At 42.4% G+C, this 15,241-nt stretch overlaps 1 protein-coding gene across 1 annotated transcript in view; it reads right to left on the bottom strand.

The window, feature by feature from the left end:
- Positions 1–12,726, bottom strand: part of ITPRID1 (ITPR interacting domain containing 1) — a 64,376-nt gene extending 51,650 nt beyond the window's left edge. Inside the window, exons 1-5 of the mRNA XM_024197569.3 lie at positions 12,645–12,726; positions 10,362–10,536; positions 8,622–8,670; positions 3,439–3,482; positions 300–351 (exon numbers count right to left, since the gene is read on the bottom strand). Of these exons, the coding sequence (XP_024053337.2) occupies positions 300–351; positions 3,439–3,482; positions 8,622–8,670; positions 10,362–10,515 (299 nt within the window). The 5' untranslated portion in view covers positions 10,516–10,536; positions 12,645–12,726. The remainder of the gene's footprint in view (positions 1–299; positions 352–3,438; positions 3,483–8,621; positions 8,671–10,361; positions 10,537–12,644) is intronic.
- Between the last annotated feature and the right edge of the window lie 2,515 nt (positions 12,727–15,241).

Genomic DNA, 15,241 nt, shown 5'->3' with positions numbered 1-15,241 from the left:
AAAACAAAACAACTACACCTCTACACCGATATAATGCTGTCCTCAGAAGCAAAAAATCGTACTGTGTTATAGGTGAAACCGCGTTATATCGAACTTGCTTTGATCCGCCGTAGTGCGCAGCCCCTCCCCCTCCCGGAGCACTGCTTTACCGCGTTATATGCGAATTCGTGTTATATTGGGTCACGTTATATCGGGGTAGAGGTGTATCTACAGAAAAAACTTTGTGGTTTCTTTGAAAATATTAAATATAAAATTCCTTCCTTTATATCTAATATAGCCATGCATTGTCTGAAACCTACCTCATATAGCTTTGCACAGTCATTTGCACCATTCCTGGGTTAGCCAAGGAAACTGCAAATAAAAAAATACATTTATATTAGTATTCCTAATGCCTCTCAGGACAGAAATGTTGTCAAACTAGAACAAACGTAAGATTTATTTTATTGCATGACCATGTTATTTTAGCAAAAGCAGCAAATATGTGAAAACTTTAACTTCATTGTCACACAGATGTGAGATAGGAACCCACAGAGCATGTTAGCCACTTCCTTCAGTGGTAAGGAAAATAGATAACATAAGAACGGCCATACTGGATCAGACCAAATGTCCATCTAGCCCAGGATACTGTCTTCCAGCAGTGGCCAATGCCAGGTGCTTCAGAGGAAATGAACAGAACAGGTAATCACCAAGTGATCCATCCCCTGTTGCCCATTCCCAACTTCTTGCAAACAGAGGCTAGGGACACCATCCCTGCCCATGTTGGCTAATAGTCATTGATGGACCTATTCTCCATGAACTTATCTAGTTCTTTTTTGAACCCTGTTATAGTCTTAGCCTTCACAACATCCTCTGGCAAAGAGTTCCACAGGTTGACTGTTGAGATGTTTTTGGATGTGGTGCACCATTAACAGTATATACCAAACTCCTTATATTTATGTGGAACAATTCTTAAATGAGTTTCCTTTTTTGTTGTAAAGATTCTGATCCCCAAGCTTTGTTGAAGTTTTGATTTTCACCTGAATCAGGAGGGCTAAATTTTCATAGGGATAAGAATCTCCACAACGGGGGTTATACTAGCATAACTATATCTATTTAAATTCACACTTTATCTTATACTGGTATAACTTTCCAGTGTAGACAATCTCGTAACATCAGATCCAATGCCCAGTGAAGTCAATGGAAGTCTTTCCATTGACTCCACTAGGTTTTGGATCAAATCTGTAATGTGTTTGGGGTTAAAACAGTCACAGAGCAGCTGAAATAGTTTTTGTTAGAGAAATAGTCTGGCTATGAACTGGAAGTATTGAACACTGGTTACTGGAGTTCCAGGGTGCTACAGTTAGAAGTTATAAGCTACACTTTGTTTATACCATCTAATAACCTTGCTCACTACTGTAAATAAGTGAGATTAGGATACAGTGTGCTGTGTCAGTATAACTCATTGCTCCTCCCAACAATGAAATAACACACTCATGGATTCGAAATCTTCCTTGCTGCTTGGAAGTTGGGGCAGAATATTTTCCTGTGGTTAACAATAGATGTCGTTCTGTGGCACATGCCAATATCTTTTTACCTCTTTTCTTGAGATTTAAATATTTGCTTTCTATTAACAAAGCTTTGTCTACAAAGAAAGGAAAAAGCATCCTCATGTTCTCTACTGGATTACTTTCCTGCTCATAAATCCTAACACAAATACTTGTGGTTTACTCGCTACAAAGATAACCAACAAAATTATGAACAGAAAGGATGTTGGCATTCTGTAATTGCTATGGCAACATAAACCAGAACCTCTAATAGCAAACTCTGTGCTCCATTTGCACAAGAATCTGCTACTTGTCTCATGACACAACGTATACTCTTTTCCGGTTTCATGCACTCAAAAGCTGGAGATGCACTATAAAAATGCTGGGTGCCTGTCAAAGGCAAAAGAAAAAAAAATGTGGGAAGTTATTAGAATTCTTCCTTGATAGGGCTTGCCAATTTTTCCTTCCAAAAGAACTTGATGCCCTGCCAACAGAAATTTAACATTATAGTAAACTCCTCAATAGTGTGTGTTACTGGGATTGAAACAAACACATGCACCACCAATGTAAAAATACAGCACTGTGGAAGCTGCTGCTGCGTGTTAATTTGAAATGGTCGTAGCTTTCAGTGTTTTGAGTAGCCATAAAACATAACTAGTCTGTCAGCAATAGGCTTAGACACAACATAGAACCATTTATCTTTGCATCTGAGGGTACCTGCTGAGTAGACTTTCATCCATAGGTGAGCTCTCCACTTCCCTTTCCTTCTTGAGCCTCAATCAGAAGATCCCCAAACCGGCAGAGTGGGATTGTAAGGGGATATATAGAAAGAGAACCTACAAATTCTCAAACTAAGAGGCCATAAGGTAGTGTGATGGTACAGTAGGTACGCTTTCTGATCTCTAAAAATGCATTTATTCTAGACTCTGAAAACATTTCATCTGATTACTGAGCTGGAATATACTTTTGGGAAAATAATACCCTTTAGAAATCAGTCAGAAAAAGCTTATGAAAACAGCACAAAACAAAAAGGTTTTTCTAAGCCAACAACAGTGCTAATCGGTGCTGTGTTCACAGGCAAAGATGTACTTACATATGTGCAGTAAAGAATACATTTTGCAGGGTTAAATGTAGTATCTAATACTTGAAAGGGACTAGGACACTTTAGCAGCACAGAAGATGCTGGATATTAAGAGAAGATAAGAGGAAATTTCATTTTGAAGTTGTATACCTCTTAATTTTGAGCAAATAGGAAGTTGAGAATACCAAGTTAGAATCTGAGCAGCATTATTAAGCAGTTATTTGGATCCACAGCAGGTACTCAAGATTTGAAAGCTTTGGTGGACTTACATATCTGAAAGGGAACAAGGGGTTGGATTTTCTGGCTCCCCTTCATGTTCCCCCGTCACTGACATAACCCAGAGATCTATTACCCTCAGTTAACAAGTACATTAGGAGAAATGTCACAATCAAAGCAAGAATTAAAGCAGATCAAATCAAACGCCACAAAAACTAGGTGGGCCAGATCGTCCACTGGTAGAAATCTGCATAGGTATCTCCATTGACTTGAGTGGAAATACACAAGTTTACATCCACTGAGGATCTGGAGATTAAAGAGGTCTCTGCTGAGTACTAGTTCGGGAGTCTTCTGATTGAGACTCCAGAGGGAGAAGGAACAGAGAGTTTACCTATGGATGAAAGGCTCTACACAGCAGATGCAAAGACAAATGGAGAGCTGTGCCTTTTAGTATTGTACAAATGAACAATTCTTCAGAGGAACAAGACAAATGGTGAAACGTTTACTGATTATTTATTAATCATGGATGTGCTATCTGATGCAGAATATCTACCATTACTGACTAAAGTTAATCCTTTGCCCAGAGAGGCAGATGTCCCAGATTTTTTATTGTTTTACCTGCTTTTTCTCTGTCTTGTTGTAAATCTTCACTTGTAGATAAACTGTAAATATAAGATGTGTTTTTTAAAAAAAAGGAATTAAATCGCCATAAAAAGCATGATACTCAGCTGATCCTACCCTGGAGCTCCATCAGTACTACCCATCTGCATTGTTGCACTGCTTTAAAGATTCAAAGGCCCGTGTTTAAGTGGTTACTTCTTATGCAGGGAATTATGACCCATCTGAGGGAAGGGAGCAGAAGGAGACTCCACCGATTGGAAGGCAAAAGATGCACTGTCCTAGAGATGGGGGTTCCACGACCACCACTCCCAAGAGGAGGAGGAGGGTGGTGGTGGTCGGGGACTCCCTCCTCAGGGGGACTGAGTCATCTATCTGCTGCCCCGACCGGGAAAACCAAGAGGTCTGCTGCTTGCCAGGAGCTAGGATACACGATGTGACGGAGAGACTGCCAAGACTCATCAAGCCCTCGGATCACTACCCCTTCCTGCTTCTCCACGTGGGCACTAATGATACTGCCAAGAATGACCTTGAGCGGATCCCTGCAGACTACGTGGCTCTGGGAAGAAGGACAAAGGAGTTTGAGGCGCAAGTGGTGTTCTCATCCATCCTCCCTGTGCAAGGAAAAGGCCTGGGTAGAGACCATCGAATCGTGGAAGTCAACGAATGGCTACGCAGGTGGTGTCAGAGAGAAGGCTTTGGATTCTTCGACCATGGGATGGTGTTCCAAGAAGGAGGAGTGCTAGGCAGAGACGGGCTCCACCTAACGAAGAGAGGCAAGAGCATCTTCGCAAGCAGGCTGGCTAACCTAGTGAGGAGGGCTTTAAACTAGGTTCACCGGGGGAAGGAGACCAAAGCCCTGAGGTAAGTGGGGAAATGGGATCCTGGGAGGAAGCACAAGCAGGAGAGCGCAAGAGGGGAGGACTCCTGTCTCATACTGAGAAAGAGGGACGCTCGATGGGTTATCTTAAGTGCCTATACACAAATGCAAGAAGCCTGGGAAACAAGCAGGGAGAACCGGAAGTCCTGGCACAGTCAGGGAACTATGATGCGATTGGAATAACAGAGACTTGGTGGGATAACTCACATGAGTGGAGTACTGTCATGGATGGATATAAACTGTTCAGGAAGGACAGGCAGGGCAGAGAAGGTGGGGGAGTTGCGTTGTATGTAAGAGAGGAGTATGACTGCTCAGAGCTCCGGTATGAAACTGCAGAAAAACCTGAGAGTCCCTGGATAAAGTTGAGAAGTGTGAGCAACAAGGGTGATGTCGTGGTCGGAGTCTGCTATAGACCACCAGACCAGGGGGATGAGGTGGACGAGGCTTTCTTCTGGCAACTAGCAGAAATTGCTAGATCGCAGGCCCTGGTTCTCATGGGAGACTTTAATCATCCTGATATCTGCTGGGAGAGCAATACAGCGGTGCACAGACAATCCAGGAAGTTTTTGGAAAGTGTAGGGGACAATTTCCTGGTGCAAGTGCTGGAGGAACCAACTAGGGGCAGAGCTTTTCTTGACCTGCTGCTCACAAACAGGGAAGAATTAGTAGGGGAAGCAAAAGTGGATGGGAACCTGGGAGGCAGTGACCATGAGATGGTCGAGTTCAGGATCCTGACACAAGGAAGAAAGGAGAGCAGCCGAATATGGACCCTGGACTTCAGAAAAGCAGACTTTGACTCCCTCAGGGAACAGATGGGTAGGATCCCCTGGGAGAATAACATGAAGGGCAAAGGGGTCCAGGAGAGCTGGCTGTATTTTAAAGAATCCTTATTGCGGTTGCAGGAACAAACCATCCCGATGTGTAGAAAGAATAGTAAATATGGCAGGTGACCAGCTTGGCTAAACAGTAAAATCCTTGCTGATCTTAAACGCAAAGAAGAAGCTTACAAGAAGTGGAAGATTGGACAAGTGACCAGGGAGGAGTATAAAAATATTGCTCAGGCATGCAGGAGTGAAATCAGGAAGGTCAAATCACACTTGGAGTTGCAGCTAGCAAGAGATGTTAAGAGTAACAAGAAGGGTTTCTTCAGGTATGTTAGCAACAAGAAGAAAGTCAAGGAAAGCGTGGGTCCCTTACTGAATGAGGGAGGCAACCTAGTGACCGAGGATGTGGAAAAAGCTAATGTACTCAATGATTTTTTTGCCTCTGTCTTCATGAACAAGGTCAGCTCCCAGACTGCTGCACTGGGCAACACAGTATGGGGAGAAGGTGACCAGCCCTCTGTGGAGAAAGAAGTGGTTCGGGACTATTTAGAAAAACTGGACGTGCACAAGTCCATGGGGCCGGATGCGCTGCATCCAAGGGTGCTAAAGGAGTTGGCGGATGAGATTGCAGAGCCAATAGCCATTATTTTTGAAAACTCATGGCGATCGGGGGAGGTCCCGGATGACTGGAAAAAGGCTAATGTAGTGCCCATCTTTAAAAAAGGGAAGAAGGAGGATCCGGGGAACTACAGGCCAGTCAGCCTCACCTCAGTCCCTGGAAAAATCATGGAGCAGGTCCTCAAGGAATCAATTATGAAACACTTAGAGGAGAGGAAAGTGATCAGGAACAGTCAGCATGGATTCACCAAGGGGAAGTCATGTCTGACTAACCTAATTGCCTTCTATGATGAGATAACTGGCTCTGTGGATGAGGGGAAAGCAGTGGGTGCGTTATTCCTTGACTTTAGCAAAGCTTTTGATACGGTCTCCCACAGTATTCTTGCTGCCAAGTTAAAGAAGTATGGGCTGGATGAATGGACTGTAAGGTGGATAGAAAGCTGGCTAGATTGTCGGGCTCCACGGGTAGTGATCAATGGCTCCATGTCTAGTTGGCAGCCGGTTTCAAGCGGAGTGCCCCAAGGGTCGGTCCTGGGGCTGGTTTTGTTTAATATTTTTATTAATGATCTGGAGGATGGTGTGGACTGCACTCTCAGCAGGTTTGCAGATGACACTAAACTGGGAGGCGTGGTAGATACACTAGAGGGTAGGGATCGGATACAGAGGGACCTAGACAAATTAGAGGATTGGGCCAAAAGAAACCTGATGAGGTTCAACAAGGACAAGTGCAGAGTCCTGCACTCAGGACGGAAGAATCCCATGCACTGCTACAGACTAAGGACCGAATGGCTAGGTAGCAGTTCTGCAGAAAAGGACCTAGGGGTCACAGTGGACGAGAAGTTGGATATGAGTCAACAGTGTGCTCTTGTTGCCAAGAAGGCTAACGGCATTTTGGGCTGTATAAGTAGGGGCATTGCCAGCAGATCGAGGAAAGTGATCGTTCCCCTTTATTTGACATTGGTGAGGCCTCATCTGGAGTACTGTGTCCAGTTTTGGGCCCCACACTACAAGAAGGATGTGGAAAAATTGGAAAGAGTCCAGCGGAGGGCAACAAAAATGATTAGGGGTCTGGAGCACATGACTTATGAGGAGAGGCTGAGGGAACTGGGATTGTTTAGTCTCCAGAAGAGAAGAATGAGGGGGGATTTGATAGCTGCTTTCAACTACCTGAGGGGGGGGTTCCAAAGAGGATGGAGCTTGGCTATTCTCAGTGGTGGCAGATGACAGAACAAGGAACAATGGTCTCAAGTTGCAGTGGGGGAGGTCTAGGCTGGATATTAGGAAACACTATTTCACTAGGAGGGTGGTGAAGCACTGGAATGCGTTACCTAGGGAGGTGGTGGAGTCTCCTTCCTTGGAGGTTTTTAAGGCCCGGCTTGACAAAGCCCTGGCTGGGATGATTTAGTTGGGAATTGGTCCTGCTTTGAGCAGGGGGTTGGACTAGATGACCTCCTGAGGTCCCTTCCAACCCTGATATTCTATGATTCTATGATTCATTAAATAGCTATGGTAGGGGGATGCAGTTTCATAGAAAAGTACAGCACTAGGCATTCAATGTATATTAGAGCTGCCATGTATGTATGGTGGTGAGGAAAATGTTCCCTGTGCCCAACTTAATTTCTACCAGTACATGCCCCCTCCCCCACTCACCAACATTCAGAGACCTTAATTAAGCACTAAGGGTCCAATCTTGCAGTCCTTGCTACAGGCAAAGACTCTGTTTATGTCCCTGAAAATTTTGCCTAAGTAAAGCTTGCAGTTTATGGCCCTAAATCTATCAAGAACTAAAATTATGGCTTCCCCTTTGCACATGGACTAGTGAGGGAAGAGGTTGAACAAAGCCTTACCCTTTTTAGTGCACCCACACCGGAGGCAGCCATAATCTGGTTCCCACTAGATCCAATATGTGTGGTGGGGTGGTCACTAGCTTGCAATACTGTACTAAATGACCAAGTGGGGCATGGCTGGGTGGCACAGGCTGGGTGACACAGGCCATGGTGATGGTCCTGCCCATGCTAAGCTAGAAGGTGCTGGCATGCTTCCTACATCCTTTTATACTCATCACCATGCCTCCAGACACTGTTCCTAAGGCTGTGCCATTCCTTCTCCCTGGTGCAATTCTGCCTATGAAGAGGCAGAATGTAGTTCTAGCTACTGAAATACCGTATCCACAGTGCTATAGGCTACAACTAAGCAAAATTCAGAATTTATGTCCCATGGGAAATTCCAATATTTGTTTTCATCACAAATTGGATAAAACAGCAAAACCTTATGGAATAAAATATTCTGAAAAATGTTGATTTGGAAATGTTGAAACATTTCATTTTGCCATTTTCTGTAGAAACAAAACATTTCAACAGCCCCGAAACTGAAGTCTGATGCCTCTATTCTTTTCTATAAACCAAACTCCCTCAGCAGAGAACATCTCCCATGATCCACCCAAATCACATGACTCCCATGATGCATCACGCAGTTTGGTCAGAGGGTTATCCATACTGTGTTATTGAAGGTGTAGCCCCCTAAACCATATGAGAGAATGGGAAAGTGCACTACAACTCCCATGAGGCAATGCACCATAATAGGGAAACATAGTTTAATGTTGAATTGATTCAAAACAAAACATTTTGAACACACCTAAAAATCAGATATTTAGTTTTGATTTTTCCAATGGAAAATTAAAAATTTTCAGCAAAATTTCAATTTTCCTGCAGAAAATTTCAATTTTTCAGAAACTGCATTGTCTGTCAGAAAATCATCCCAATGGAAAATTCCTGGCCAGCTCTACTGTTGCTATCACTAAGTGCACAGGCATAATTCGAGGATGCAGGAAATACTTATTCAATAACATGACCAAAACTTACAAGAACCCAGAATCCAGCCAGTGGCGAATATTTTCTTCTTTAGAATCTTCTAAAAATAACAATAAAAAAAAAATATAGGATCATTGGCTACAGTTGCTGATTGGTTTATAGCCCTTTACCATATGACTGAACTGCTTCATTTCCCAGTGCCATTAATCCCAGAATTTGCAAAAGCTATCCAGGGAAAGACTGCCAGTAATTTCATTTCAATAACTTGAGTTCTTTCTAAATGAAGTTCCATTGTGCTAGGCACTATACAAAAACATAGTAAGAGACAGTCCCTGCCCCAAAAATGGTACAATCTAAATGGAGAAGATGAATAAAAGGTAGGAGAAAGGAAGGATTATTATCCCTATTTTACATATGGGGCAACTGAGGCACAGAGAGACAATTATTTAATTGCTAAAAATGCTACAATGAAAATCTGATATGTATTAATGCTTCTTTTTTTTTTTGCTTCTTGATGTTCAGATAAATCATCAGTTTAAAAAATAGCCTAGCTGTCACCACTGAGTCTTTAATTAACTAGGGGATTAGGATTAAAGTTCACTGGAAGAGTATTCCCTGGAAGTTTGTGCGCTGTCAAATGTTAGACACTGCATTCACCAAAATATAAATAAGAGATGGTCAGAAAAATACAACAAAAATAAAATTTTAACAAAACCAGAAATTGGGGTGTGGATTTGTCACTCCCCTGAGAAACATAGTTAAATTGACCTAATTTCCTAGTGTAGACCAGGCCTAAATCAGTTTAAACCTATTCAGTGCAACATGAATGTAAAGAAGGCCTAGGTTTGTTTTGCATCTTTTCCCACTGTGCAGGCACACTAACAGATCAGGGCCTAAAATGGAAACAACAACAAAAAACAAACAAACAAACAAACAAACAAACAAAACCCAACCCCAAAACAACACATACAGATTCAAAGAAACTCATGTTTAATACATCTTACAAATCCTGGTTGTTTCACAATATATCAACCTATAGACAGAGCTCATCCTTTAGCTCAAGTGGGAGAGGCCTGCATTTCCGCAGTGTAAGGTTTGGGGTTAACAAAATAGTTTTAAAATAGTAGATAAAACACTGATACCTCTTTTAGTCAATAAACATCAACCAACCAAAAAATACTCTGAAACAAATCAGCCTTAAAAAGTAAAAGGAGAAGTGCCAGGAACTACATGAATCCCACTATGGACTTTGCTATTCCTCTCAGTTTTACATGGAAGGGGCTCAAATCCTATGGTGATAGCTGACAGTATAAAACCTTAAAATAACTAGAAATGAAATATAGAATAGAGAAGGGACAAGACTGGGGATCGATCTAATGGGAGCAACTGGCAAATATAGCAGTCAGGCAAACTCAACAAAAATAAAAGGACTGCTTTTATTGTACATTCATATACTCCCCACTTAAGGCTCTTTGGTACTAAAAAACTGTGTGACATTCTTGTTTAGAACTTGTATCACCAGAGTTATTAGGCGATAATGCAATAGTATTAATGCTTATTACTGTGTAATTGTTTCCACTGGAGTTTGCATATTGTCTACCATGGAATTATTGTAAAATGACATGATTATTTCAAGGTAGCCATGTGACTATAAGCCTGATCTTACTTCTAGTGCAGTGTGTGCCTTAGTACTCATGTCATTAGTGCAGTCACTACAATGCAAGAAAAATGCCATTATCCTCTGTCATAATAGGCTTTTAAGAATCCAGTAATGCCATTCCCAGGTCTCACCAAGCTGTGAAAGAGGAAGAGGGTTGTCTACTACAGTTGGAGTCAGAGAATCTTCATCCAGGTGAGTCCATGATGCTTTGGCAAATAACAGGATATCCCTCTTGTTCATTTCAAAGGTACTGCTGGTCCCATGACAGTAAGACTCTGAAGCCATCCCAGGGTGCAAGTTTGTGAGCTAAGAAAACAGATACAAAGAAAATCATGTTTAATACATTTAACAAATCCTGGCTGTTTTACACTATAGCAACCTATAGACAGAGCTCATCCTTTAGCTCAAGTGGGAGAGGCCTGCATTTCAGCAGTGAATTTAAGGCACTGGACTGGAATTCAGGATACCTGGGTTCAATGCCTGATTCTACCATAGACTTCCTGTATGAACTTGGGCAAGTCACTTCACCTCTCTGCGTCTCAGCTCCCTGTCTGTAATGTGGATATGTTTGAATTGGAAGGTTTTTGGGGCAGGGACTGTTGCTTACTATGTGTTTGTACAGTGTCCTGTACCATGTGTCCCTGGTCTCAGCTGGTCCCGTAGGGTGCTACTGTAATACAAATTTAAAATATCTTTGCAATGGGCATTGCGGGCACATCTTACTCTCTACCAAGCTTAGCATTGTTCAGCTGTTAACCTTCCACATTTCAGTCCAGCAAATCACCCATTAAGTCTGCAGTAAAAAAAAAAAAAAGTGGTCCTGACTCAACCTTCCAAGTGCTGCCGTTCAATCTGCCCACCGCGCTCCAATGCAGCAACGTTCTAACAAAGATCACTGTCGTCGTGAATCACATTTACAACAAGATTGTTTTTTCAGTGTGTGTGTGATGACAGATGGAGGCCAGACTGCATCAAAGATTTTAAGAGACGAGAGAGGATTAAGCCCCGTAAGAGCAGCTTTTAAGAGCTTTTTTTATCATAAGAGACAGAGAGAAAAGGAGAGGAAGGGGAACATTGGTTAGGTTGTCTCTCTCATTTTTTAAATTAATCTGGAGATTTTTTTTCTTTGTCAATGACAACACTGGCTTGAGAAAGGCACAGTTTAGCAGGCATTGGGAAAGTCTCCCCTCCTCGCTTTGCTAAGGCACTTCATTTCTATCCACAGTCTCCCCCAGGAAATCCAATCTCTTCTCGTGCAGAGAATCTGCCCAGGAAGTGGCATAATAGCCAACAGTGGGGCAGTTTAGTGACACTTATAGTTTCAAAGCCTAAAGATCCCTTTCAAAGCTTGTTCTGTTAGAACTACACATAATAAACCTGGAACTGAATGTAACTGAAAAGGCAGGAGCCTACCCAGCAAAGTGTCTGTAACTAGGGTGTAAAAATCCCTCTGTTGTCTGTCTTTTGTGGATGCTTTCAAGGTAAATGAACTGGGATTCTTAACATCCTTTGAAACCACTTTTTTTTGTTGGCTGAAGCTCATTCATGGAACATTGGCTTACATGACCTGGTCTACCCATTGAGTTCTTTCCTTTTCAAGGTGACTTGGGCACTTCCGAAAGAACTAGAGAGTCAAGTCCTCTATTTATGCAGAGAACAGGCCTAGTACAGACAGTGCCAGCGTGAGCTTCCCCATGCTGTGCTGCCAGTGTGCTCCTACCGTTTCTTGGAGGGAGTCTAGTCCATTCAAACTCCTTTTGTCCAGATTATGGCAGGCAATGGAGAGGGACATAGTGTGGAGGAAAGGAATGGAGAGAGGGAAGAAGAGAACAAAGGAAGCATTTCTCCCACACACTCACACCTTGTGCACAGTCCCAGTCCTGGCACTCTGCGAGGGAAGTAAATTAAACATTCCTCACAGCAAAAAACATTTGGCTCTGTTTCCAAGTGAAGATAATCTGGGGTAATCACACTGGGTACAGAGTGACCTCCCTCTCTCTCTACTTGGAAACATAGCAGTGTCCGGGGGGATACATGTGAGGTCTTCTCTATGTGAGCAGTTTTGGCCAACACATTGCAGGGAGACAAGGGTGAAGGACAGAGCTATGTATGCCTTTCCATCTCTGCTTACCTGCTAGGCAGGGGAAGAGGTGGAGGCAGAGAAGTGGGCATGCAGTGCCCCCTTAGCCCTATACCTACAGGCCCAACCTCCATAGAGGCTGTGCCAGCGTATAAGGCAGGGAGATCTAACTTCTCCTTACACTCATGCAAGGCTACACAGCCTGCCTCGCTATTGAGCCCATCGTGAAGATATGGGACTACAGGAACTACTGCCTGCAAGGAAGTGGAATCTTATGCTTGTCAGGAAAAAAAATGCTTGGAAAGTAGGACACACAAAGGATGTAAATCCACACCTTTTACAATGTGGAGAGGAGATCTCCTTTTTCTCACCATTTTCAGCAGAAACAGAAGGTGAGATGCTGTGACACGGAATGTCTGAGGATGAAGGACAAAAATTCAGATATAGTTTAGTTCAATGTGCCTATTTTCAAGTTTTGTATCTGGGGGCCTGATTCTCCTGCACCTTGTGTTGTCCTTTTTACCTGGGCAAAATGGGTGTAAAATACTACCAAATCCAAACTGGAGTATATTGTACCCATTTCCCCCTGGTGTAAATGACTACACAAGGTGCAGGGCAATAGAGAATCAAGCCTTATATCTGGAAATGTATATAGGTAACTCCCATTAGCCTTAATTATTCTTAGCAACATTAACTTCTTTTCCATGGATAGTGAGTCATAGAGTCATAGAATGAGTCATAGAATATCAGGGTTGGAAGGGACCTCAGGAGGTCATCTAGTCCAACCCCCTGCTCAAAGCAGGACCAATCCCCAGACAGATTTTTACCCCAGTTCCCTAAATGGCCCTCTCAAGGATTGAACTCACAACTCAAGAGCTCCTTTTGATTTCATATTAATTATAAAACATAATGATTAATCTGATAAGATACATCTTTTCAGACAAGAGTGTCCTCTTGATCACAGTTTGGGTGCCAGAGCCACTCATCATCTGTGTGTTTTAATTTAATTGATCTCCAGAAGTAAATTTAGCTCTGCAAATCTGTCGATGAAATGAATGACTGGCTAGTTTCCATGTTCTGTGTGTTTTGTTCATTTGATAAACACATTGGGAACATCTTGGAGGCTCTATTCACAAGGAAGGCAACAAGGTAGAAGTTAAAGACTCTTGTGAATGAGCTATGTACACAGGTTCTTAACTACACAAAGTAAATAAACAAACAAATAAATACATCTGAAATAAGATGTAGACAATTTATGGCAAGTTTTCAGGATGATCAGTCTCAGTTAAAGTTGCCAGCACTTAGCAACCCCATTCTCCTTGCCACTGACAATATTTAAATTATTATTTCACAAAAACAAGTTACTCTGGAACGCCTTTCATCACACCACATTCATCATGGTGTGCGATACGTACACGTTAAAAAACATTTAAAGGAATTAGATAAATACTTGCCAGGTATGAAAACTAGAAATTAGTTGACAAACAGAAACTAATTATTAATGTAAAGATCTCCAAATGGAAAAGTAATGTGCCGGAAGGGTCAGTCACTGGAATGGATATCATTTAATGTTTTTATTAACCATCCAGAGAAAGGATAGAATTCCACAATCATCAAATCAACTGATAACAGTAAAATGGAGAGGTTTGCATAAAACACAGCAGGACAGAAACAAACTACAGGACAAGAGCAACACAGTGGCTTGCACATAATGAAAATCAGTACTGATAAATGTAAAGCTAAGCTCCTAGGAAAGTGACATATATCACACATATACAGATTAGAAGACAGCAGCAAGTCATAGACACTCCAGTTCAGCTAAGCACTTAAGGACAGGCTTAACTTTAAACACATCTGTAATTCCATCTCCATTCAGCAAAGCACTCGAGCATGTTCTTGGGGCCAGAATGATTTATGCATTATAAGAGCAAACTAAGCATACTGTTGCAATCCAACACCATTGTGGAAAAAGCCAATGCTATTTTCAGACATATGTGTTGGGATCGCACAACAAGTTATGTATATCCTGGGATGTGTAAGTGGAATACTATATATAGTTCTAAACTGATCACCTGCATTTAGGAAGGATTAAAAAAAAAAAAAAAAAAAAAAAGAGAGAGAGAAACCCCCACACAAAGATGGCTATTATTTGCTATTATTACTTTGAAAGTATTTATAGAATAGAATCACGGTCATCATCCTGAGTCTTCTCTCTTCTCTATATACCAATATATTAGGTGAATGGAGCACAATATACATAACCTAGTAAAAAAAGAAAGAAGACACAGGATGCACAACGTCCGGAGTAGAAGGGGAGCGACATAGGTTGTAGCATGCACTTTCCTCTACCAAAGCCCTGCCAGCTCCAGGGACGTGAGCACCAGCAGTGACCAGTCCCAGGAGGGTGGGGGGTAAAAAAAGATTTCTTGCACCCTCTTTCTCCTCCCACCCCAGGCACCTGTGCAGAACTGGTCACAATCTAGCCCTAGAGACGGGATCACACTGGAATCTCAAATTCAAGCCTCCCTCTGCCAAATTTGAATTGGAAGAGGGTTTCAGCTTCAAATTTCTGGATTTGAACCCACGATTACAGTTTTGGTTCATATCTAAAGCTGGAAGGGATTCATTTTCTGGAACCTGTTCCCTGTTTGGAGGTGGACCCAGATGGTGGAAATCTTGTGACAACAGCCAATCTACATACACAGTGGAACAATTTTAGAAGGAGAGGCTAAGGGAGCCCCACATCAGAATATCCCTGAGGGGTGGCAGATCCTTGTTCCAATCCATTCTCTCCCTCTGGCAGAGGGGGTATTTGAATCTGGGATCTCTCACATCCCATGTGAGTACCCTAACCACTGGGCTAAAAGTTATGAGGGACGACTCCTCCTTGTTTCCCCCAACCTCCAGGCCATTTTGTGTACGCTCACCTTC

The sequence above is a fragment of the Terrapene carolina genome, unplaced genomic scaffold, assembly GCF_002925995.2.
Source record: "Terrapene carolina triunguis isolate 2854851 unplaced genomic scaffold, T_m_triunguis-2.0 Scaffold33715, whole genome shotgun sequence".
Taxonomy (NCBI): domain Eukaryota; kingdom Metazoa; phylum Chordata; order Testudines; family Emydidae; genus Terrapene; species Terrapene triunguis.
Note: the sequence above shows the minus strand (reverse complement) of the source record. Positions and strands in the feature narration are given on the sequence as shown.